The sequence below is a fragment of the Chlamydomonas reinhardtii genome, chromosome 16, assembly GCF_000002595.2.
Source record: "Chlamydomonas reinhardtii strain CC-503 cw92 mt+ chromosome 16, whole genome shotgun sequence".
NCBI classification, from domain to species: Eukaryota; Viridiplantae; Chlorophyta; class Chlorophyceae; order Chlamydomonadales; family Chlamydomonadaceae; genus Chlamydomonas; species Chlamydomonas reinhardtii.
The window spans coordinates 5,002,466-5,022,075 of record NC_057019.1 but is presented as its reverse complement, the minus strand read 5'-3'; the positions used below and the strand labels follow the sequence as shown (position 1 = coordinate 5,022,075).

Sequence of the window (19,610 nt, the reverse complement as noted above, 5' to 3'; positions counted from 1 at the left end):
GAAGCAGCCGATGCCACTGCGTTTTAAAGCATGTGCTGCTTTAAGGCTCGGTGTTCATAACATATGCTCATCGGTTGCTCTGGATATGCATAGACGCCAGCTCACGTTGGCCACCTCTCTGGCCACCTCTAAGCTCACGTTTCCTTGCCCAAAGCTCATTTTGATTGCATGGTAGCACATAAATAGCATGGCTGATACATACCATGGCGAGGGAGGGGGCGGGGATGATAGGCAGCATGCCCCGATCCTTTTCAACGCGGTGGAAGCAGAGGCAGAGCATCAATCTGCACTACAGGAGGAACGCGACAAGCACAGACGCAGGTGAGTATGCAGTTCCTCGCCAGCCAGAGGGCTTTTGAGGCGGCCTTACCCGCCCCTGACAGCTGCTTGACACCAGCGAAGTCGACAAGCAGCTCTTGGCCACGCTGACCGCTGCCGACATTCCGGCCCGACACAGACCTGCAAGGGTACAACCACCCACGCCACAACACACCAACCACCACGATTCAAGCCAGCAGCTGCTCATATGCACCCTGACAGGGCGGAGAAGTTTGGCACGCAGTACAAGGACCCCGGCCGTGTGCGAAAGGATTTTAAGCTCGTGATGGAGGCACGACAGGAGCGGCTGAAGGCGAATCACGGCTTCACCACTGGTGACATCGACCTCTTTTCAGAGGTGGGCGGCGGGTGTTACTCATGCAACGGGCTCAGTGAGCTTATGGCGGCGGCGGTGGCAGACGGTGATGGCAGGAATGGCAGCAGTAATGGCAGCGACCGGCAAGGTGTCAGACCTGCGCGAGAGTGCGCGAGGGCAAATATGCGATAGCCGACGTCAGGGTCAAGGGGTCAAGGTCAGGTGCTTGGACACTGGGTAGGTGCCGCACCTGGGAAGCACCTGGCCTCAACCGGCTAACCTTGCCGAGGCGGCTTGGAGGCGCTGTGGCACAGAGCTGACAGGCTGACACGGTGCATGCGGCTGGAGCTGAACGGGATCAGGGCCAGCGCCGCATCCAGTGTCGCGCCCGGGCGTCCGAAGCCTCCGCCGGCCCTCCGCATGCCCCTGCGGCCCTGCCTTGCAATCTCACCCCGCACGCGCGCGCGCGCTTTCACACGCACACACACACACACACACACACACACACACACACACACACACACACACACACACACACACACACACGCACACACACATACACACACACACACACAAAGCTCTCACTCGTAAATTACGCACGCCCAACACCGCACAGGAGGCGCAACAGAAGCGCGCCGCACGCGCCGCACGCTTCCAGCTTGCGGAGCCGCGTGCGCCCGCGCTGGACCGCTTCCGGCCGGACGAGGAGCTGGAGGCGCGGGCGCGGCGGGCGGCCAAGTTCGGTGTGCCGTACCAGCCCACCGAGGCCGTACTCATGGACATGGGTGGGTGGCGTGGTTGGGCGGAGTGGGTGGTTGGGCGGGTGGCGGGGGTGGGCGGGTCGATTGAATGGGTGGGTGGGTGCAGGACTGCATGTGACAGGGTTGGCGGAGGTTGGGGATGAATGGGCGGGAGGTCAACCGGGTCATGTGGTGCTTTGCGCCAGCTGTGCGCGGGTTGTGGTTGTGGCCCCCCCTGTGTTGCAGCCGTGCAGCCGCCGCTGCCTGAGGATGCGGGCGTTGAACACACATCGTGTGTGCACCGCGCCCTGCGCTGTGGCGTGCAGACCTGTTCGAGCAGCGGCGCGAGGTGGGGTCCCAGGTGGAGCGGCGGCCCGAGGCGCTCTACCTGTACGGCGTGGATGTGCTGGGCACGCGTGACGTGCTGTCGTACTTCGGAGACTACGGCGCCACGTTCGTGGAGTGGCTGGACGACTCCAGTTGTGAGTCGGGGGGGGGGCTGAAGGGGCGGAGGGGAGCGAGGGAAGTCGGCAAAAGGGATCCGTAACTTCGGGGAAAGGATTGGCTCAGAGGGCTGGGCCTAGGGGTCTGCAGCTGCGAAGCTCGGGACTGCGGTGGTCTACCCAGCTGGAAATGGAGGAAAGTGTGGGCGGCGGGAATGGTTGGTCTGCATTGCCAGCAGCGCTGGAAGCAATCTATGCTCACCGTGACAGCACGTAGCCGCCGCTCCCTGCTCCCTCACAGCAGGTATCACAAAACACCTTCACCTCCCTCCGCAGGCAACGTCTTGTTCCCGGACGTGAACAGCACCAAGCGCGCGCTGGTGGGCCGCGGCACGCCGTTGCCGCCCGACGTGGTGGCGCAGCCGCAGGCGGAGCAGGCGGCGGCGGCAGAGGCGGCGGCCGCGGCGGAGACGGTGCGGCCCGGCGACCCGGTGCCGGCGCCGCCGCCGGTGCGCTACCAGCCGGAGCTGCCGGTGCCGGACAACCTGGCGGACGTGGCCAACATCCCCTACCTCTGGGTCAAGGTGGGAGTTATGAAGTAAACGTTTGTGAAGCAGACGGGAGGGGAGAATCCGTTGTCATGCTCATAGACATAGACATAGGGCGGACGGCAGGGGGCGGACGGGTAGGGGCACGTGCTGGTCTCAGGCCATGCGTCGCAGAGGAGCGCGACAAATAGCGAATATGTGGCGCTACGGAATGTCGGCAGGAGGTGATAAGGGACGCTAAGTGCCCGTGAGAGTCAGTGCCCTGGGCACCTGCCATGCCCTGTCACGAATGCCACAGCCGCCGCCTAGCCAACCCTTCCACGCGACCCGCCAACCCGCTCGCAACGCATGTCGCCCCGCAGGGCGAGGACTTTGTAAAGAACGGAACGCCCGTGTCGCTCGTCTACCGCATGGCCACGGTGCTGGATGTGCGCGACATGGCCGCGCCGAAGCGCACACGCGAGCTTTGGAAGAGCGGCGGAGGCGGCGGCGAGGGCAGGGGCCGCGGCGGGCGCGGCGGGAGAGGCGGCAAGCGGCGCTTCCAGCGGGGCGGCGGCGAGGGCGGCGAGGGCGAGGACATGGATGTGGACGAGGAGGCGGAGGGCCCCGGCGATGGCATGGTGAGTGAGCGTGCGGCTGGGCATCTGACCCCTGGTCAGGAGCAGATGTCAGCAACGGCATTCTCTACGCACAATTGCGTAATGCCGAAGTGTATGCGCGTCAGAAACGGCTTGAGCACGTCCTGTAAATGGTGGTTGGCACTGGTCGGACAACACTGCCGTGCCTCTCGCGCAGGAGCACGACGGTGACGAGGAGCACGTCGCGAAGCGGCAGCGGGGGGCGCGCGGCGGCCAGCGGCACGTGGTCAAAGCCACGCGGCGGGCGCTGCGGCCGTATGGCGGGCTGGATCTCATGGAGGTGAGAAGGCGCGTGTGTGTTAGGGGGCGCATGTGAGAGTGTGCAAAAGGGCGTGTAGTTTGTGTGTCCCGTGTTGACATGCCGAGCATGTAGTTGAAAAAGGGGTTGAGGGTACCAGGGACGGTGCACCGGGGGCTTTGGCAGGTAAAGCAATACTGCGCCTGCCTCGCCTGCTGCCTGGCCTCATGTGCTCGCCCGCGCGTGTGTCGTGTTTGCGTCTGCCGCGCAGGGCTCCGCGCCGCTGCCGGCCGGCGGCCACGTGCTCGACTACACGGAGCTAGAGGACGAGGCGCCCGCCACTGAGCCGGTCCCGGCAGTAATTGGGCAGCAGCAGGCGGAGGCTGGAGACGGAGGGGAGGGAGGTGACGATGGCGCGGGGCGCGGCGGGTGGCGCGGGCGTGGCCGGGGCCGCGGTCGTGGCGGGCGCGGCGGCGGAGGGGGCGAGCCGGTGGGTTATGTGGACCTGGACTTGAGGCAAGTGCTCAAGGCACGGCGGCGCGCGGAGATGGAGGCGCGACAGGCGCGCTTGCGGAGCCGTAGCCCTGAGGCTGATGGTGGGGACGGTGGCGGTGCGGATGGCGATGCCGCGGGCGGAGACGATTGAGGCGGGGGCAGGGGGTGTGGTCGGTTGCTGGCGTGTGGTTGCGGATTGATGTGAATGTTTGCGCGAACCGGTGCTAGAGAGTCCACACATAGAGTTCGGAGACTGTGGGCAAACTCCGAAGATGGACATGGGAGGTGGCCACTGGCCAGGCACAAGAAACGCGCAGGCTGCAACTGCACCACATGCGCTGCGTCTCTGCATTTCCCTCAGTACTCCTCTTTCGCTTTCTCAGTCACAACCTTAGGGTTGCAGCGTCGGGTGCTAAGCCCTACACAAGTGTCACCTCATCGCAAAAACATATGCGTGCAGACAAATAGCCTTCGCACACACCCTCGTCCGACCGCACAACGTCCGTAACGCGCCAGCCCACGCACTCCGACACTGCAAGGCAGGACTGGCAGCCACCACCCATTCCGCACCACCCTGCACCAGCTGCCACGTGCGCGTTGCGTTACCTGCCCCGCCTGCGCTACACGACCTACAACACACAGCGCGCAGCTTCAAAGCCCTCCTGTCGCGCCTCCGGCCACAGACCGCCAGCTGTTGGCGACGGCGCAGCTCTGCTGTATGGCTGGCTCACCACCTAACCACCAGGTTAGCTCACCCCCCCCCCTGCTGGCTCACCACCCCTGCTGGCTGGCTCACCACCTATCCACCAGGCTGGCTCACCACCCCTGCTGGCTGGCTCACCACTGGCCGCCGCGCTCCCAGCTGTAGCAGTCGCTGCGCGGCCGGCGCCCGCGCGCCAGCACCTCATCGATGGCGCCCAGGTCGTCCGCGTCCAGGCGGAACGAGAACAGCCGCTGGTTGTCCTGTCCGAAACCGGTTGTGGCAACACACGGCATCAGTGATGCGAGGAAGCCATCGGAAGCGTGTACGGTAGATCGCCCCCGTCGGGGCTAGCACCTGGGCTCGATTCCGGCCTGGATGCCGTACACCACGCACACGGCCCTCACCTCCACGTGGTCGGCGTTGCGGGCACCCAGGATGACCGCCGCCACGCCCGGCCGGTCCAGCACCCAGCGCGCTGCCACGTTGGAGATGGTCACGTCGTGCTTCCGGGCCACACCGTCCAGCGCCTGGCGGGAGGCCGGCGTGGTGGCGTGGTGGCGCGGTGGCGTCAGCCGTGATGTGGTGCCCGAGCGCTAGCAGTTCGCATGGACAGGTGCTCAGGTGCTCAGGTGCAGCTTGCTTGGGAGGTGCGGGGAGGCTTGGGAGCATGGACGTCAGGCCAGGTGCGGTACTTAGCCTGTCAGTCCGCCCCTTCAGTCATCGCCACCGCCGCACGCACCTGCAGCAGGTCTTGGAACCAGCTCCAGCCGCCCGCCTCCATGATCACACGCGCGTACTTGCCCTTGCTGTACGTGTCCGAGGTCACCCTGAGGAGGGCGGGAGTGATTTCCAGCTCCATATCAACAGAAACCCCTCGAAATCTGAAAACGGCAAGGTTTCGGTCGCAGCCGGCAAACACCTTCCGTTGTGCCCCAGTGCCAGCCTGCCGAGCAACGTGTTGTCCCCTGCTTACTTGCTAGCGGGCACGCCCAAATACTTGTCCGACAAGAAGCCTCCCGCCAACACGCCTGTCATTGACAGGAGAAAGTAGGGTCTAAGAAGCGACGAAAACAGATATGCAATGTGCGGCAACGAGCGCAGTCGGTTGTGTGTTCGGCAGTCGTGGTGCCGCAGGCGCGACCGGACACGCGGCCTACCGTACGGCAGCAGCTGGATGTTGTTTGCGGCGCAGAATGCCGACATGCCGTTCTCGGGCCGCCGGTCCAACAGCGAGTATTGCAACTGCGGCGGGATGTAGAGCAGGGCGGGCGCGCGTGCGGGAGGTTAGCGATTACGCATTTCACCGGCCGCACAGCCCGTTCGCGAGCATGGGGCAGGGCGGTGTTACACAAGAATGCCATTTGTACCACCCCCTCCATTGTTGTGTGCCATTACGTGCAGCGTGTGGCGAGGTGCCGGCGTTTGCCATCCGTGTGCATACGTGCACACACCTGGTTGGCCGCAATCCGTACGCCCGCCTTCGTCATGGCCTCCATGCGCGGCACGTCGAAGTTCGTTACGCCCACATGCTTGATCAGGCCCTCCGCCGCGCACTCAGACAGGTACAGAGCTCCGTCGACGTACCTGTGGTGTGGGAGTGTGGCCAGGGCGGCGTACGACAGGGCTACTGGGTACAGGTAACGGCAGCGGGGGCCTTGGGGAGGGGGCTGTAGTCGGGGCTCGGGGCTCAGTACCGTACGGGAACTAGTGGGCGACGCGGTGGATTGATGAGTGGTGGGGTGGGAAAGGATGTGGTGGTAGCGGCTCCGCATCACACCTTTTGACGTCGTAGTCGGCCCCTGCGGCCAGCATTGCGAAGGCGGCCGGGTAAGCATCACGACACCGCCACGGGAGCACGATGCACTTGTGTTATCCCACATAACAAAGTACAGCAAATAACAAAGCAAAGCGCCCAGTGACTTACAGTAGTACTGCATCAGATCGACCGAGTCGACGCCCAGCCGCTTGCGGGACTGGTTGACGGCCTGTCCGTTTGGCAACAGCAGGGTTGGTCAGCTGGTCCTTGGCATGTGCGGCGGCGCACTCATCTCATATCCCTTTCAAGCAGCCCCAACCCCGCCATACGTTTGATATGGAATGGCTCACACGCGCACCTGCACCACTGCGCCCTTGTTGATTGTGGCCATGTCCATTTGCCCGAACACACAATACTTGGTAAGCACCTGGACGGGTTGGGGTGGGGACCCGCGTGCTTAAGGGCGGACGACAAATTATCAGAGCCAAAGCCGGACATACGGTAGGCGCATACATACAAACGCACGGAGTGAGGCATATCAGCATAAGACAATCTAATAGTGACTCGGCCCCCGCGGTACGCCGGCCGGGGGTGCCTCTGACTTGTGTTACGGTGACTGCACTGACCTGCGTCTTGGGCGGCCGCTGGTCGGGGTTGGACGCCAGGTACCGGCCAATGAGGGCTTCCGCGGGGCCGTAGTGGTCCGCTACGCCGGCGTACAACAGGTGTGGTTGGAGGTCAGCACACGCCAGCATCAGTACACTGATTATCGTAGCAGCAAGGTGGCCAGCAGGCTCAACACGTGTACATGTTCCCAGAACCGCTGCGCCATCGTTGCAGGCTTGGGCTTTTCGCGCTTTCCCCCAACGCACCTGCGTCAAAGGTGGTGACGCCCGCCGCCACAAACTTGCCGAAATCCTCCACAGCCGCCAGGCCGCTGGTCCTGTCCGTCTCCCTGGAACCCCTGTTGCGAGGTGACCAACGGCGCCGCCGCCGATGCCGTGAGCAAGTGTTGCTGCGTGCAGTGAGTATTAACTATGCACGAGACTACACTGGTGCAGCGCACCGAACCCCCAGAAGCTGAAAAGAGGTGTGTTCCTGTGTTTTCGCGCGTTAGCAGCGCGATGCGGCTGTGTCTCGCTGCCTGCCAGCCATACTGTTCTTGCATGTGCAAGTGTGCTGCGGCTAGACGAAAGGCCCCTGCACAATCCACACCCACTTGTGGCCGCCGCTCAGTTGCCAGCAGCCCTTGACCACCTGTGTATATTGTAACGCATTGCAATGACACCGCACACCAGCGATCATGTCATAAACTCAAGCCGCAAGCGTCCACTTGCTTCCCTGAGTATCGGAGTGCACCCGCCCACGGCCGTTTCACACCGGGCGCCCCTCAGGTCTGTGCCCACACGCTGCAGCGTTCCTGCTGAAACTCAATGGCAGGTAGATGACACATCAACGAGTGGTTACTTACCCGACTAATGTTCAGTCCCTGTGCAAGGTCGATACGCTCCACGGTCGCCAGGGGTGCGCCAGCTGCCAGCGCAGGGCTGAGCTGCGGCAGTGCTGTGCCCGCCGTGCCCGCCATCATTAGCGCTGCAGAGCCGAGCTTCAGTATTTGGCGACGGGATGTTTGGAGCGGAGCGCCGTCGCGCGGTGCGGCTGCTTGCGCTTGCACGCGCAGGCATCGCCCACGCGAGGAGGATGAGGATGGCGCCCCGCGCTGGAAAGTTCGACGCGAGTGTGTGAAACAGTTTGCATGCATCATTGTGTACTTCAAACTAATGTCACTCGATGGGACTAGCCTAGTAAATTGAGTTGACAGCGTGCTTGCTTGCGTGGCCGAGGTGTATTCGCAAGCGGTATTCGAAGTCTCAAAAGCTGGCTGTATACACTATGCTGCGAAAGGTATTTACAAACAAGGGTAATGCTCTGCCATAATGCAGTCTCATGGCCACAGCACCCACACAGCCAGCGCCACACGCCCGCACCACACGCCCATCCTCGCCCATGCACACACCAGCGTCACGGGCGACAGCAGCCTGCGTGCACAACTTCAAACGTCCCTTTTCCCCCTGCACACACTCAACTTCACACTGCACCTGCCCACTGCCCTCCGCCATGCACAACAACTACCTACAGACCCCAAGGCAATGCACCTCCCCCTTGACCTCCGCTGCCGCGCCAAACACACACGGTTGTGCTCTTGCCTTCTCCAACACGCAAGTTCATCTTCGGTATACGGTATGCTGTACGCCGCATCCATGTACTGTGAATCCACGCACAATTCCACAAGCCAGGCTAGCTCGCACTCCACTGCGCATCTCATCTCCCGCCGCCCTGCTGACCGCCGCCTCCGCCTTGCCCCGATGCGTAGCGCTGCCACTGGCGGTCCTCCGCGCCCTCCGTGAAGGTGCGGGTGGCGTGCGCGCTCACCTTGGCGTCCAGCTGCTTGTTGCAGAGCGCCACCTGCAACCACAACACGTCCGCAGCGCGTTTAGATATGACAACACTCTGATTCATGATGCTTGCAGACCGCACTGCGGCTACAGACTGCAAGAAAGGGACGGGCTGTTGTTTCCGGGTAACGACCCGCTGTTTGGCGGCAGGCTGTGCGCGCCTGCTGCTTTTTCTGCTGACCGCTGCGACCGCGCTCACCCTCCGTGCGTCGTAGTCCTTGAAGCCGGGGGTCGAGCGCAGCTGATCGGCAGTGATGGGGTTGTCCTGCGTGGCATGAGGCCGCGGAGCGCACATACACACACAGTCAAGTACAGCTTTTTCCGCGCAGCAATAGGGCACTTGACAGCATTGCTGCAGCACGGAGGCGCGAGTAGCAGCGGCCTGACGTGGAGAGGCCGACGGCACACCCTGTGGGAGCGCCAGCGCCGCACGGGCCCGCACCTGCAGCGACAGCACTGCCAGGCTGCCGCAGTCCTTCAGCAGGGTCGGCGGTACCGATGCAATCCTGTAGGCCAGCAGCGCGCCAGTGGTCACATGCGCAACGTGGTGTCGGTGTCGCCCCCTTCCCCTGAATCCCCCTCAAACTTGACACAGACAGGCCCCCCGCGCTGATGGTAACCAAGAACGCGCAGGCGACCCAAAGCTGTCGCTGAAGGCAGCGCACACATTGTGCTTACATGCCACGCTTTCGTCATACCGCACCACATGACTGTACCGTTATACGCAAACGCGCCGCGGCTTGCCTGTTGCTGTCCAGCCTCAGGCTGCGCAGCTTCTGCAGACGGCCCAGCTGCTCCGGCAGCTCGCGGATAAAGTTGCGCTCCGCCGACAGCTCTGACAGCGCACCACACCCGCCTGCGTAATACGGGTGTGCGGGCAGGAGGGAGGTTTCAAGCAACAGTCGACGGGCCGCCCTCAAAATGAGCGCCAGGCCCGGCGGCAACCGTTACACAGATCCCCGCGGTCTCTTCCCGCCGCAGGTGTGGCTGTGCTCAGTGCTGCCGTGTCACCCAGCCGCACCCTGGCTCACCCAGGCTGCCGGGTAAAGCTTCTAGTTTGTTGTCGTCTGCGGAGAGCACCTCCAGCGCCGACAGCGCGCCCAAGGCCTCGGGTAGCGCCCGCAGCTGGTTGCCGCTGAGGGACAGCACCTGCGAGGGCGCCACGTGCAGCGGCGGCAATTGGTGCCAGGGGGGTTGCGGATCGCGGCGGCAATGTGGGCATGCAGGTATCGCGGTCACGGCGTGGAGCCATTCCTGTGGCCGCACATGCACATGCACGTGCAAGCCGCAGCCCCGCCCAACCCCTCCCCCCACTCCCGGCTGCAGTTCTCCTTGCAGCGCGACTGTTTCCTTACGGGATTGGTTCAACGTTAACCCCCACTCCCGGCTCAGCCAAGCCCATCCGCACCTGCAGCGCCTTCAAACCCGACACCGCGGCGTCCGGCAGCACGTCCATCAGGTTGCTGCTCAGCGTCAGCGCCTGCAGCGGGTGGCGGGTGCGGCGGGGCCGGGTCGGCAGGATGCTCACGGCGCACGACCTCCAGTATGGTCCGAGCAGGTGCCAGCCAAGCTGTTAACCATGGTACACGGTCCCTCTATATCGCACACACCAACCGCACTAGCATGCACAAACGCGGATCTCAAGCCCGCACGAAGCCTGCCAGCTTTGCCGCTCCGCCGTCCAGGTGAGCCGGCAAGATGGTCCTGCACCCGCGCCGCCGTGCAACGCAGGCCCGATGCATCGCCCCCCCCCCCGACGCCCTGCCGCACCGTGAGGCCAGTGAGACTGCCCAGCGCCTCCCACGGCATGGTGCCGCTGGTCAGTCCGTTCGCGTCCAGTCGCAGCGTGTGTAGGCAGCTGAGGCGGGCGAGCGAGGCAGGCAGCCGATGCAGCCGGTTGTGGGACAGGTCCGCCACGCGCGCACCGGTCAGGCCCGGCGCCGCAGAGCCGGCGGCAGTGGCGGTGGTGCCGGAGGTGCTAGCGGTGGAGGTGGCAGAGGCGGCGTAGCCAGAAGCGGTGCTGGGCGCCGGCTCGAAAAGGTCATCGGGAGCCGCTGTCAAGCCAAGGTCCCGTAGCGAGATGATGCCTGAACGAGTGCATGGTGAGGTTAGCCGGGCCTTGACACAGTTCCAACAATCTATACGTGCCTGCTTTGAGACCCAAGGACCCATGAGGCATAGCTGAAAACACCAGCGCGGGATTTGCGCATAGGGACGTCATGAACCGGCGTAGCTAGGAGTCTCAAGAGTATCCATCGCCCCCCCTGGCTTGCAACGACACCTCCTATGCCTTATGACACAGAGTGTAAAAGGGGTTTCGGCGGACGACATGCGTGTGTGTGTGTGTGTGTGTGTGTGTGTGTTGACGAGCACAAGGAAAACATGTGTGTGTGTGCGTGTGTGTGTGTGTGTGTGTGTGTGTGTGTGTGTGTGTGTGTGTGTGTGTGTGTGTGTGTGTGTGTGTGTGTGTGTGTGTGTGTGTGTGTGTGTGTGTGTGTGTGTGTGTGTGTGTGTGTGTGTGTGTGTGTGTGTGCTGCACATCGCACTAGGTAGCGAGCGCCGGCCGCGCACCTGTCTTCTCCCAGTTACGCTTCCGCTCCGTCCACTCGATGGCCGGCCCCGCCGCCGCAGCGGCAGCGCGCGTGGCGTCCGCCGCCGCCGCCGCGGCTATTGCCGCGCTCGCGGCGCCCCCCATGCCCTTGGCCTGCGCGTATAGCTCCTTTACCCGGGCTGCAGCCTCGTCTTGCTTGGCCTTCTTGGCTTGCTGTAGAGCCGCCTGCCCCTGGGTTGGTACCGCGCCTGCGTCGCTGAGCAGCAGCATGAGTTTGGCGCCGCTGGCCAGCCCCGCCTTGGTCAGCTCTAGGTTCGGCGCCAGCACCTGGGCGCATGTGTTGGTTTGTGGGTGTACGGATGGGTGGTTGGCTGTCTGGATTGGACTTGGCAAGGCGGTTTTTGTGTGCCGTGTGGGCGTTGCAGAAACCCCCTACGACACGCGGACTTACAGCAGTCCAAGCCCACCTCTGTCCTCAGTGTCCTGCCCTGCCCACCCGAGCCCTGTCCCAGTCCGTTCGCCCTTAAAGCTCTCTCCTCCGAGGCACACCTTGCCCTTGTGGATGAGCTTCTGCTTCCGCACGAATGCGCCGGTCAGCGTCTGTAGCCTCTCGTGAAGGTCGCTAACTTTGCTGTTTGCATCTATTTGCAATTCTAGACTTTGTGATCCATGTTTGACGTGTATAGTCCATTGTGACTCAGCCATTCTTGTTTATGGAGCAGTCTTCGCACCTACGTCACATGTCACGTCTATGTTCGCACCTTCATAGGAGAACCCTGAAGAAACTACATAATGAGGACGCTCACCGTCAGCCGTGTGCGTTGTCGAGCCCCCGGCTGCCCGCATGTCCTGGATCCAACTTTTGTCGACGTTTGGTGCTGCACCAATCTCCTCGTCCATGACCATTGTAAACTCTTTACTTACTTACTTACTTACAAGCGGAAGACAAGCATAATATGCATTGTTGTTATGCGACTCGGTCGTGTTAGAACTGTTGAAGCCCCAACCTAGCTGCCGCGCATGCGATCTCAGTAGCATAGATTCTTAGCATGACCAACTGGACGCTGCTGCGTCCAGCCAGCCGCGCAGCTGGCTGCTCGCGGCAGCCCGTTGGCGATGCGCAAATGCCGCCGCCGCCTTTGCGAGCCGCCGCGAGGTGCAGCACCGCGCACCCGCGAGCTCAGCCAGCGATGCATCCATGCCTGGGACAACTGCGATGCGGAACACAGCAGACCCGGGCCACACGGCGACGAGGTTTCTCCGTGGTGGCGCAGGGAGCTCGCTCTCCCTTCCCCAATCACCAAACCTGGCTCGCACGCGGCGACTGCGACGGGCCTGAGTCCCCCTTCCATGCTCTTCAACTGACCGATGCTGAGCGCAATGTGAGTGTGCACGTTGACGATGATTTTTGCGAGAAGGGTGATGTGGCCGCATGGCATCCCCGGCACACGCATGCAACCAAGACACCGCCGGTTTGTCGCTGTCTTTGCACAGGCAGGCGGGCGGGCAAGTCCGGAGCAGGAACTACTCGTTCCTGTCCAGCGATGCGGGGCAGCAGGCGACGCAGGTTGATTGGGCCGCAACCTTCAATGACACGAGCCTTCCCCTGGTTGCGGACCTGGGCTGCGGCGCGGGGCGCTACGTGCTGCTCATGGGCAGCAACGACGCCGCCCGCAGCAGCAACTATCTGGGATTAGACGTTCATAAGGCGGTAAGTTCTTAAGCGTGGCTCGGAAATGGTCCTCTCGGAGTGGTGGGTAGCTGCGCGGTGCATGGGTGAAGTGGCGCACCGTGTAGTGGTGCCGAAGTCAGCTGTGCATGGGCGCTGGTTGAGACATGTGTGCATCGTTCGAAGCAGGATCCACGCTATTTCAGGTCGCGGTTCCTGTCAAAAACGATGCAATATCGAATACGGTCTCATTATAGGCACATGGGGCTCTCGCCACCCCACTGCGCTGTCGGAGGGGCCACACAGTCTTAACACAGCACGTGCGCATGTATGGTATCATAGCAGTTGTAGGCTTTTAGCATGCCATGCCGCATCATTCGAAGCAGGATCCACGCTATTTCAGGTCGCGGTCCCTGTCAAAAACGATGCAATATCGACACGGTCTCATTATAGGCACATGGGGCTCTCGCCACCCCACTGCGCTGTCGGAGGGGCCACACAGTCTTAACACCGCCATGCGTCATTCCTGAGGCGATTGCACCCATCATACCGCATCCAGCGCAACCGCATCGTTCGAAGCAGGATCCGCGTTTCCCACGGTCGCGGCCCCTGTCAAAAGCGATGCGCCAGTAACCCTGGTCTCATTTATAGGCAATCGAGGGCGCTTCACCCTCCTTCGCTGTCGGAGGGGCCAGACACCTAGAACCGCTAGCAACACGCATTTCCTCTCGTCCCCTCTGATGCACAACCACAACCTTGGGGCCTGTCGCCCTCCCATCCCAACATCCGCCTGACCCACACACCCAAACCCGTGGTCACCCTTGTTCCGCACCCGCAGCTTCTGGACCGAGCCAACGGTTGGGCCGCAGCGCGCGGCCTGTCCGGCCACGTCGCCTACGTGCAGGCCAACGTGGTCGTGTCAGCGGCCGCCATTCTGGGCTCCTACCCCGGCCGCCACGTACGGCTGGTGAGCATCCAGTACCCCGACCCGCAGCAGCGGCGGCGGCGGCATGTGGTAGGGCGGGAGCTGGTGGCAGCGCTGGCAGAGGTGCTGCCGTCAGGAGGTGAGCAGCCCCGAACGACTGGGCAGGGATGGATCAGCGGAGGAGGCACGTGCATAACGGCTGCATGAGGAGATGTGTGTGTGTGTCTGTCCGTGAACATGCCCGGGTGTTTGGCACGTCGGCGCTGGGCTGACGCCTACCTGCTGCCCCTCCCCTGCCCATCACCATCGCCACCAAACACCCGCAGCGCAAGTCTATCTGAACAGCGACTTCGAAGACACAGCCACCTACATGCGCAACTGCTTCGAGCGCTTTGGCGCCCAGCACTTCGACATCGACACCACCGTGCACGTACCCGGCTCGACCTTTCCCTGCTCTGAGGTGCTGCAGCCCGTCCGTCCCGACGTGGTGACGCCGCAGGCGGGCCGCCGGCCACGTGCCTCGGGCGCGGGTGATGCGGCGCCCGGGACGGCGGCATGGCGGTCTGCGTCTGGTGATGACGGACCGTCAGGGCCTGGGTCAGGGTCCGAGTCGGGCGGCGAGGGTGGCGGTGGCGGCGGCAGTGGTGGCGAGGCGGTGGACGAGGAGGAGGTGGACCTGCTGTTCTGGCGGCAGGGGCGCTGGCGGGAGGCTGGCTGGCTGCTGCGCAACCCGGTGGGGGCGCCCACGGAGAGGGAGGTGTATGTGGAGTTGGCGACGCGCCAACAGGTGTACCGGGTCATGCTGGTGCGCCGGTAGCTGTGTGAGATGCATGTGTGGCTGTGAGCCCGCTGGGGGGCGGCGTTTTAAGGCGAGAAAGCTGTCGTTCAAGTGCGAAGAGCTGACGTGCAGGGGACCGCACTTGGTAAAGAGCCGTGGCGACCGCACCGATGAAGCGAAGTAGGGGCTGAAGAGGAGTCACGGGGTCACGGGTCAGATTCTCAGAGCCGTGTAACGTGCAAGATCCATCACTAGTGAGTCCCGCAACAATGGCGCCAAGACCCTGCCACGACCATACCCATCATAAGTAGCAGAGTGGTTCATCATCAGGTGCTGCTTCAAAACAAACTAGCCAAGGCCAACGCAACACAACAGTACATTCAAGGGCTCGCAGCGTTTTAAAGTCAGGTTCACCAGATCATTATTGTTGCTGCCACGGCACCCTGATGAACTCGTTGCAACGCCAGTCAAAGCCGCTTTCCGCAACTCCCAGCCAGACAAGCAGGCTCCAAACGGTGGGTCCTCTCCAACCCGCAATCATACCTGAACCCCACATCCGCAATCCACCGCTTTGACGTACGCACACGCCGTCGTACTGCCACCCAACACCTTCCGCCCTCTCCCTCCCCCTGCTCACATGCGGCCGCCACTCCAGCCGCCCTTGACCGCCTGCCCCAGCCGCACCTCCCGCAGGTAGCCGTACCCGTCGTACTCCCGCTCCACCTGCGACACACTGCCCTCCCGCCACGACCACAACATGCCCAGGCACAACCCGCGCGGATAATCGCGCGCCCCCGCGGCCTTGCCGCTCCCATTCCCATTCCCGTTGCTGACCGCGTGCTCCTGCCCCTTCCGCTCCTGCCTGCTGCCCACGCCTCCGGAAGCGCTCTCGTCCTCCGAGGATGAGGAGCCGTCGCCTTGTGCCTCAGCCGAGTCGGCGGGGACGTAGTTGTCCACCATGCGCAGGCTAACCACCACGCCACCGGGCAGCCAGTAGCAGCCACCCTCGTCGCCGCCCGGCGGCTGCGCCGACGCGTCCCACAGCTGCTGCTCCTCTGTGCTGCTGTACACCCAAACCACCCGCTCCTCGCCTGGAGTAGGGAGGATCGTTGAGGGGGAGGAGGGGGCATGTTTAAAAAGGAGAAGCAGAGAGAGAGGGAGGCCGTCGCCAGCAGAGGGCGCAAGGAAGGCGGGGGCGGGGGCGAAGACAACCCGTGCGGCCGTGTCTGGTGCCGGCACAAGACAAGGGACTGAGAGGAGTTCTGGGCCATCGCGGCTGGCGTCCGCCCGAGCCGCAAAGGATGCCAGTCCACACGCATTTGCGTGCACAGCAGCGCACATGCTCGAACGCTCACCTGTGAAGGGGTCTGCCTCGTCAATGCCGGTGGCGGAGACCGTGAACACATTCCAGGCGCCCTGCCAGGAGGGGACGACAATGGTTGCGCACGTGGTTGCGGTGGTACAGGTGATGGAGGTGAGGGCGTGGGTCATCGCGTTCAGAGGCGTGGCTTGTACATTACTTGGCGCCTAAGTCCCGCTCCCGCGTCCCACACAAAGACGGAGGGCTTGGCCCCTGTCGCGCCAAATGCACAAGCACCAACAAACACATACACATACACTGTCCTACGTGCTTTTTTCTCTTGTGCTCTCGAACACACCTGCATCTGCTCGGGCCGCATGCGCGGCAGGTCGGTGCAGGGCCGCTGCAGCAGCTTTATGTCGGCCAGCGGCGCGGACAGGCGCTCCGCGCTGGCGGGGCCTAGCCACTGCTCGTGGAACAGCAGGATGCGGAGGACCTGCAGGCCGGGGGCCACGTGGGGAGCACATGGCACGTGATGAGGCAGGGGGCCAGGGATTGAAGAGTGTGACCATGCACGCCGGTGTATGCCAGTGTATGGCAGTTTATGCCATGCAGTGCCATGCAGTGCGGTGCTGCGTTCAGGATTGGTTACGATCCGTATTCTCACGGCACCATCAACACCATGTGTGTAAGCGTGTGTGTGTTATGGGATTGCCTGTGTGTATACTGGAAGTGTCACAGCCATATGGCCAGGTGCATGTCTTCCACAGCTGCTCCCCGCTCCAGCCTCGACCCATGCCGCACGCCGCACAGTCAGTCCGCGTCTCGCGCCCACCCACCTCCACGTCCACCTCCCCGTTCTCCATCTGCCCGATGCGCAGCGTCATCTTGACGCGCATGCGTGTGCGGTTGCCCCAGTCCACCAGGCACTGCTCGAACACACTCGTCGTGGTGGGCAGCACCGAGGAGCCGTCTGGGTGGGGGTTACATTCATGATTAATTAAGAAGTGAAGTCGTAGGCAGGTACAGTGGGGGTGGGGTGGGGGTGGCAGGGACGAGGAGGGGCCAGGGGGCACCGGGGGAGGAGGGATGAGAGGGCGAGGAAAGGATGCAGAGGGAGTAGACCCGAGGCATGGAAGGTAATGGCGCGGGGAAGGATTGCAGGCATGCGCAAGCGTCCGGACGTTTAATCAGGAAGGCAACGCGCGGCATACTGCATAGCTGCATGCGCTCATTCCTGAGGAACGCATTGCGCTACCCAGCGCACCCGCCTTCCCACCTTCATCCTCCTCGTCCTCCGCGTCCTCGTCCGGGCCAAACAGCTCATCTAGGTAGTCGTCCATGCCGTCATCATCAGCCGCTTTCGCGGCGGCGGCCTTGACGGCCTTGGAGCCCTTGCCGCCCGCTGCCCTGTCGCCGCCACTCGCTGCCGATGCCGAGGTGCTGGCAGCGACGCCGCTGCCCGCCCGCTCGCTGTGCGCCTTCTCCTCCTCCTCGTCGTCCTCCTCGTCGTCCTCCAGCCCCTCCAGCGCTTCGTCGTTCACGTACTTGACTTGTTGCTGGCCTGTAGGCGCCAGGCCACATTTGTGAGCCAGACCCCACACTGCCCAGCCCGGTGTGTGGCACAACCCCAACCCGAACCGCCGCCCTCGCACAACCAGCCCTCCCCGGCCCCCGCCCCTACCCACCAATGTACTCAGGCCCGGCCGAGTAGTTTCCGCCGTCAAACACCACAATGCCATCGCTGTTGAACGCCAGCGCCTCCACATCTAGGTCAGCCTCCGCGGCAGCTGCCGCCGCGGCCTCGCTGTCCGAGCCGGAGCTGGAGGCCAGGCCGGCGGCGCCCAGCCCCGCGGCCTCAGGCGGCAGCCGCAGGTCCGCGAGGGCCGCCATCTTGGTACACCTGCGGATGCAGGGGTTACATGTATGAGTAGTTGAATACTGGTAGACCGTAGGCAATCAGGGGGAGGGTTGCAGTTGTTAAGTAAGGCGGTCCCGGTCTCGGTGCGTGTCCCAGTCCCCATCCGCGCCCCGCCCCAGTGAGCCACAAAACTCATTCGCGACCCCACCTGCCCAGCTTGCGCAGCAGCACATCCATGGGCGCCACAGCTGCCGCCTCCGACTCCACGTCCACCTCCGCGTCGCCCTGCTGCCCCGCCGCCGCCTCGCCCTGCTGCCGCTGCCCCTCCTCCTGCTGCAGCTGCTGCTGCGGCTGTTGCGGCGTGTACTTGAAGCGGTGCTCCAGCGCGCGTGTGTAAACCACATTGATGTACTTGCCCCGCTCGTCCAGCCAGGCCGGCTCCGGCTTGCCTACGGCGCGGATGTGTGTCAAGGGTGCAATGCGTTGTAGCGCGGCACAAACGCAACCCGACGGTATGAGAAGACGTCTACTGGGCCCTACAGTCCGCAGCCCTGCGCTGCCGTGTCGCAGTCTGCCGGTTGACAGCACCGGAGCGCCTTGCCTTGGGTCTCTCCCTGGCACCTCCCCGACGTGACCCGCGACCTGACCCCCGGCCGAACCGACCCCGGTCGCTGGCTCCGCAGCCTGACGCACGCACCTTCCCAGGGCGTGTATGCCGCGTACTGGCCCACCCACTCGCCGTTCATGTGGCTACAGAACGTGTCCCACCTGCAAGGCGACAGGATGATGACAGTACCAATGATAACGGCATGAACTCAGACGGAAGAGTTTGACAATTTGACGGCGTGTCCGTCACCACGGCCTAGTTTGGCTGCCCCCACGCTCCCTGACACTCCTGGAGTCCCGCGTCCCAGCGCCATGCCCACAGTACGCACACCCTATCCAGTAACCTACTTTGGCTCAGCAGCCCTCTCGCTGGGCGTGAGCTCATCCTGCGGTCAGTACCAGGTCAGGCAGGCGACAGGCGATTGAAGTACCGGTACTGCAGCCCCCCATGCCCCTGCATCCGCAAGCCCGGTCCCATGTGGCTCCGGCTGCCGCGTCCTCGGCCCTTCAGCTCCCGCTATGACTCTTAGGATGAGCAGAACGATGTATCTAACGCAGCATCGCACACAAGACCACGCACCCCACGCCACACGCCCCGACCGGCGCCGACGCACCAGCAGCGTCACCTCCACGGGGTCTGTGATGGTCACCTCTGGCGGAGGCGCCAGGCGCGAGCCCAGCCGGCTGCCTGCGCCGCCGCTGCCGGCCTTAGCTGGCTTGCTAGGCAGGCCCTGGCGTGGTGACGGCGTGTCCTTCCAAGGACTGCTGCTGCCGCCAGTGCTGCTGCCCTTGCTACCCTTGCCGCTGCCCCCGCTGCTTCCGCTGCCGCCGCCGCCCCCGGCTCCGCCCCCGCCGGCGCCCCGCTTCGGGCCCCCCGTGGACCATGGAGATGAGTCCTTCTTCGCAGCAAGCACTGTGAGACACGTACATGTTGGATAGCGGGCCGCGGAAGGCGTTGAGTGCGGGCTGACCAACGCGCGGCGCGTCCGCCGTGGCATACCCGGACGCCACCGCTGCGGCCGCACGCCAGACGCCCCACCAACTCGCGAGCTCCCCAGGCGTGCATACGTAAGCTCGAATAAGTGTTTCGCATGTCAGTGCACACCCACAAGCGTACCTTGCCGCTGCGCTCGCCGACCACCTCGGGCTCCGCGCGACGGGCGTGGCGCAAGCAGCCTGTCTGAACCTCCTAACAACATTTTCCTCATACACAGTGGTATATATTGACAAACAAGGGAATTGGGTGGCGTGCAAACAATGCAACATGGA

The 19,610-nt window shown here is 63.5% G+C and overlaps 5 protein-coding genes across 5 annotated transcripts; 2 read left to right on the top strand and 3 right to left on the bottom strand.

Annotated features, from left to right (window-relative positions):
- Positions 1–60: 60 nt before the first annotated feature.
- On the top strand, positions 61–3,986 carry CHLRE_16g684700v5 (uncharacterized protein). The gene is made up of 8 exons (XM_043071520.1): positions 61–321; positions 541–676; positions 1,251–1,419; positions 1,701–1,856; positions 2,154–2,401; positions 2,728–2,985; positions 3,161–3,283; positions 3,513–3,986. Exons 1-8 carry the CDS (start codon positions 188–190, stop codon positions 3,885–3,887), a joined length of 1,599 nt encoding a protein of 532 aa, XP_042915950.1. The 5' UTR covers positions 61–187; the 3' UTR covers positions 3,888–3,986.
- A 2-nt stretch (positions 3,987–3,988) lies between these two features.
- Positions 3,989–8,040, bottom strand: CHLRE_16g684750v5 (uncharacterized protein). Its single transcript, XM_043071522.1, has 13 exons — positions 7,667–8,040; positions 7,415–7,452; positions 7,068–7,159; positions 6,822–6,901; positions 6,554–6,622; positions 6,364–6,424; positions 6,217–6,238; positions 5,891–6,023; positions 5,597–5,681; positions 5,413–5,467; positions 5,179–5,266; positions 4,844–4,966; positions 3,989–4,699 (listed from the first exon to the last, which is right to left on the bottom strand). Exons 1-13 carry the CDS (start codon positions 7,778–7,780, stop codon positions 4,574–4,576), a joined length of 1,086 nt encoding a protein of 361 aa, XP_042915949.1. The 5' UTR covers positions 7,781–8,040; the 3' UTR covers positions 3,989–4,573.
- A 52-nt stretch (positions 8,041–8,092) lies between these two features.
- Positions 8,093–11,960, bottom strand: CHLRE_16g684800v5 (uncharacterized protein). Its single transcript, XM_043071523.1, has 9 exons — positions 11,752–11,960; positions 11,223–11,529; positions 10,422–10,738; positions 10,060–10,131; positions 9,683–9,800; positions 9,396–9,507; positions 9,094–9,157; positions 8,851–8,916; positions 8,093–8,661 (listed from the first exon to the last, which is right to left on the bottom strand). Exons 1-9 carry the CDS (start codon positions 11,905–11,907, stop codon positions 8,518–8,520), a joined length of 1,356 nt encoding a protein of 451 aa, XP_042915948.1. The 5' UTR covers positions 11,908–11,960; the 3' UTR covers positions 8,093–8,517.
- A 208-nt stretch (positions 11,961–12,168) lies between these two features.
- Positions 12,169–14,776, top strand: CHLRE_16g684850v5 (uncharacterized protein). The gene is made up of 4 exons (XM_043071525.1): positions 12,169–12,584; positions 12,697–12,913; positions 13,710–13,935; positions 14,123–14,776. The coding sequence occupies exons 1-4, from the start codon at positions 12,571–12,573 to the stop codon at positions 14,611–14,613; spliced, it is 948 nt and encodes a 315-aa protein (XP_042915947.1). The 5' UTR covers positions 12,169–12,570; the 3' UTR covers positions 14,614–14,776.
- Positions 14,777–14,780: 4 nt separating this feature from the next.
- Positions 14,781–19,570, bottom strand: CHLRE_16g684900v5 (uncharacterized protein). Its single transcript, XM_043071527.1, has 11 exons — positions 19,459–19,570; positions 18,956–19,254; positions 18,690–18,727; positions 18,433–18,503; positions 17,944–18,184; positions 17,563–17,777; positions 17,154–17,438; positions 16,714–16,847; positions 16,233–16,370; positions 15,930–15,990; positions 14,781–15,665 (listed from the first exon to the last, which is right to left on the bottom strand). The coding sequence occupies exons 1-11, from the start codon at positions 19,538–19,540 to the stop codon at positions 15,208–15,210; spliced, it is 2,022 nt and encodes a 673-aa protein (XP_042915946.1). The 5' UTR covers positions 19,541–19,570; the 3' UTR covers positions 14,781–15,207.
- Between the last annotated feature and the right edge of the window lie 40 nt (positions 19,571–19,610).

Excerpts from the sequence above, each read along its gene's own strand:
- CHLRE_16g684850v5 (XM_043071525.1), top strand. Across the intron at positions 12,914-13,709 it reads GATTAGACGTTCATAAGGCG|CTTCTGGACCGAGCCAACGG; the intron begins GTAAGTTCTTAA and ends CCGCACCCGCAG. Across the intron at positions 13,936-14,122 it reads AGAGGTGCTGCCGTCAGGAG|CGCAAGTCTATCTGAACAGC; the intron begins GTGAGCAGCCCC and ends AAACACCCGCAG.
- CHLRE_16g684750v5 (XM_043071522.1), bottom strand. The coding sequence starts at position 7,780 with ATGGCGGGCACGGCGGGCACAGCACTGCCGCAGCTCAGCCCTGCGCTG. Across the intron at positions 6,902-7,067 it reads CGTCACCACCTTTGACGCAG|CGGACCACTACGGCCCCGCG; the intron begins GTGCGTTGGGGG and ends ACGCCGGCGTAG. Across the intron at positions 6,623-6,821 it reads AGCGGCCGCCCAAGACGCAG|GTGCTTACCAAGTATTGTGT; the intron begins GTCAGTGCAGTC and ends CAACCCGTCCAG.
- CHLRE_16g684700v5 (XM_043071520.1), top strand. The coding sequence starts at position 188 with ATGGCTGATACATACCATGGCGAGGGAGGGGGCGGGGATGATAGGCAG. Across the intron at positions 677-1,250 it reads ACATCGACCTCTTTTCAGAG|GAGGCGCAACAGAAGCGCGC; the intron begins GTGGGCGGCGGG and ends AACACCGCACAG. Across the intron at positions 2,402-2,727 it reads TCCCCTACCTCTGGGTCAAG|GGCGAGGACTTTGTAAAGAA; the intron begins GTGGGAGTTATG and ends GTCGCCCCGCAG.
- CHLRE_16g684800v5 (XM_043071523.1), bottom strand. The coding sequence starts at position 11,907 with ATGGCTGAGTCACAATGGACTATACACGTCAAACATGGATCACAAAGT. Across the intron at positions 9,158-9,395 it reads CTGAGGCTGGACAGCAACAG|GATTGCATCGGTACCGCCGA; the intron begins GCAAGCCGCGGC and ends GCTGGCCTACAG. Across the intron at positions 8,917-9,093 it reads TGGCAGTGCTGTCGCTGCAG|GACAACCCCATCACTGCCGA; the intron begins GTGCGGGCCCGT and ends CATGCCACGCAG.
- CHLRE_16g684900v5 (XM_043071527.1), bottom strand. The coding sequence starts at position 19,540 with ATGTTGTTAGGAGGTTCAGACAGGCTGCTTGCGCCACGCCCGTCGCGC. Across the intron at positions 16,848-17,153 it reads GGAGGACGAGGAGGATGAAG|ACGGCTCCTCGGTGCTGCCC; the intron begins GTGGGAAGGCGG and ends ACCCCCACCCAG. Across the intron at positions 15,666-15,929 it reads CGAGGCAGACCCCTTCACAG|GCGAGGAGCGGGTGGTTTGG; the intron begins GTGAGCGTTCGA and ends TCCCTACTCCAG.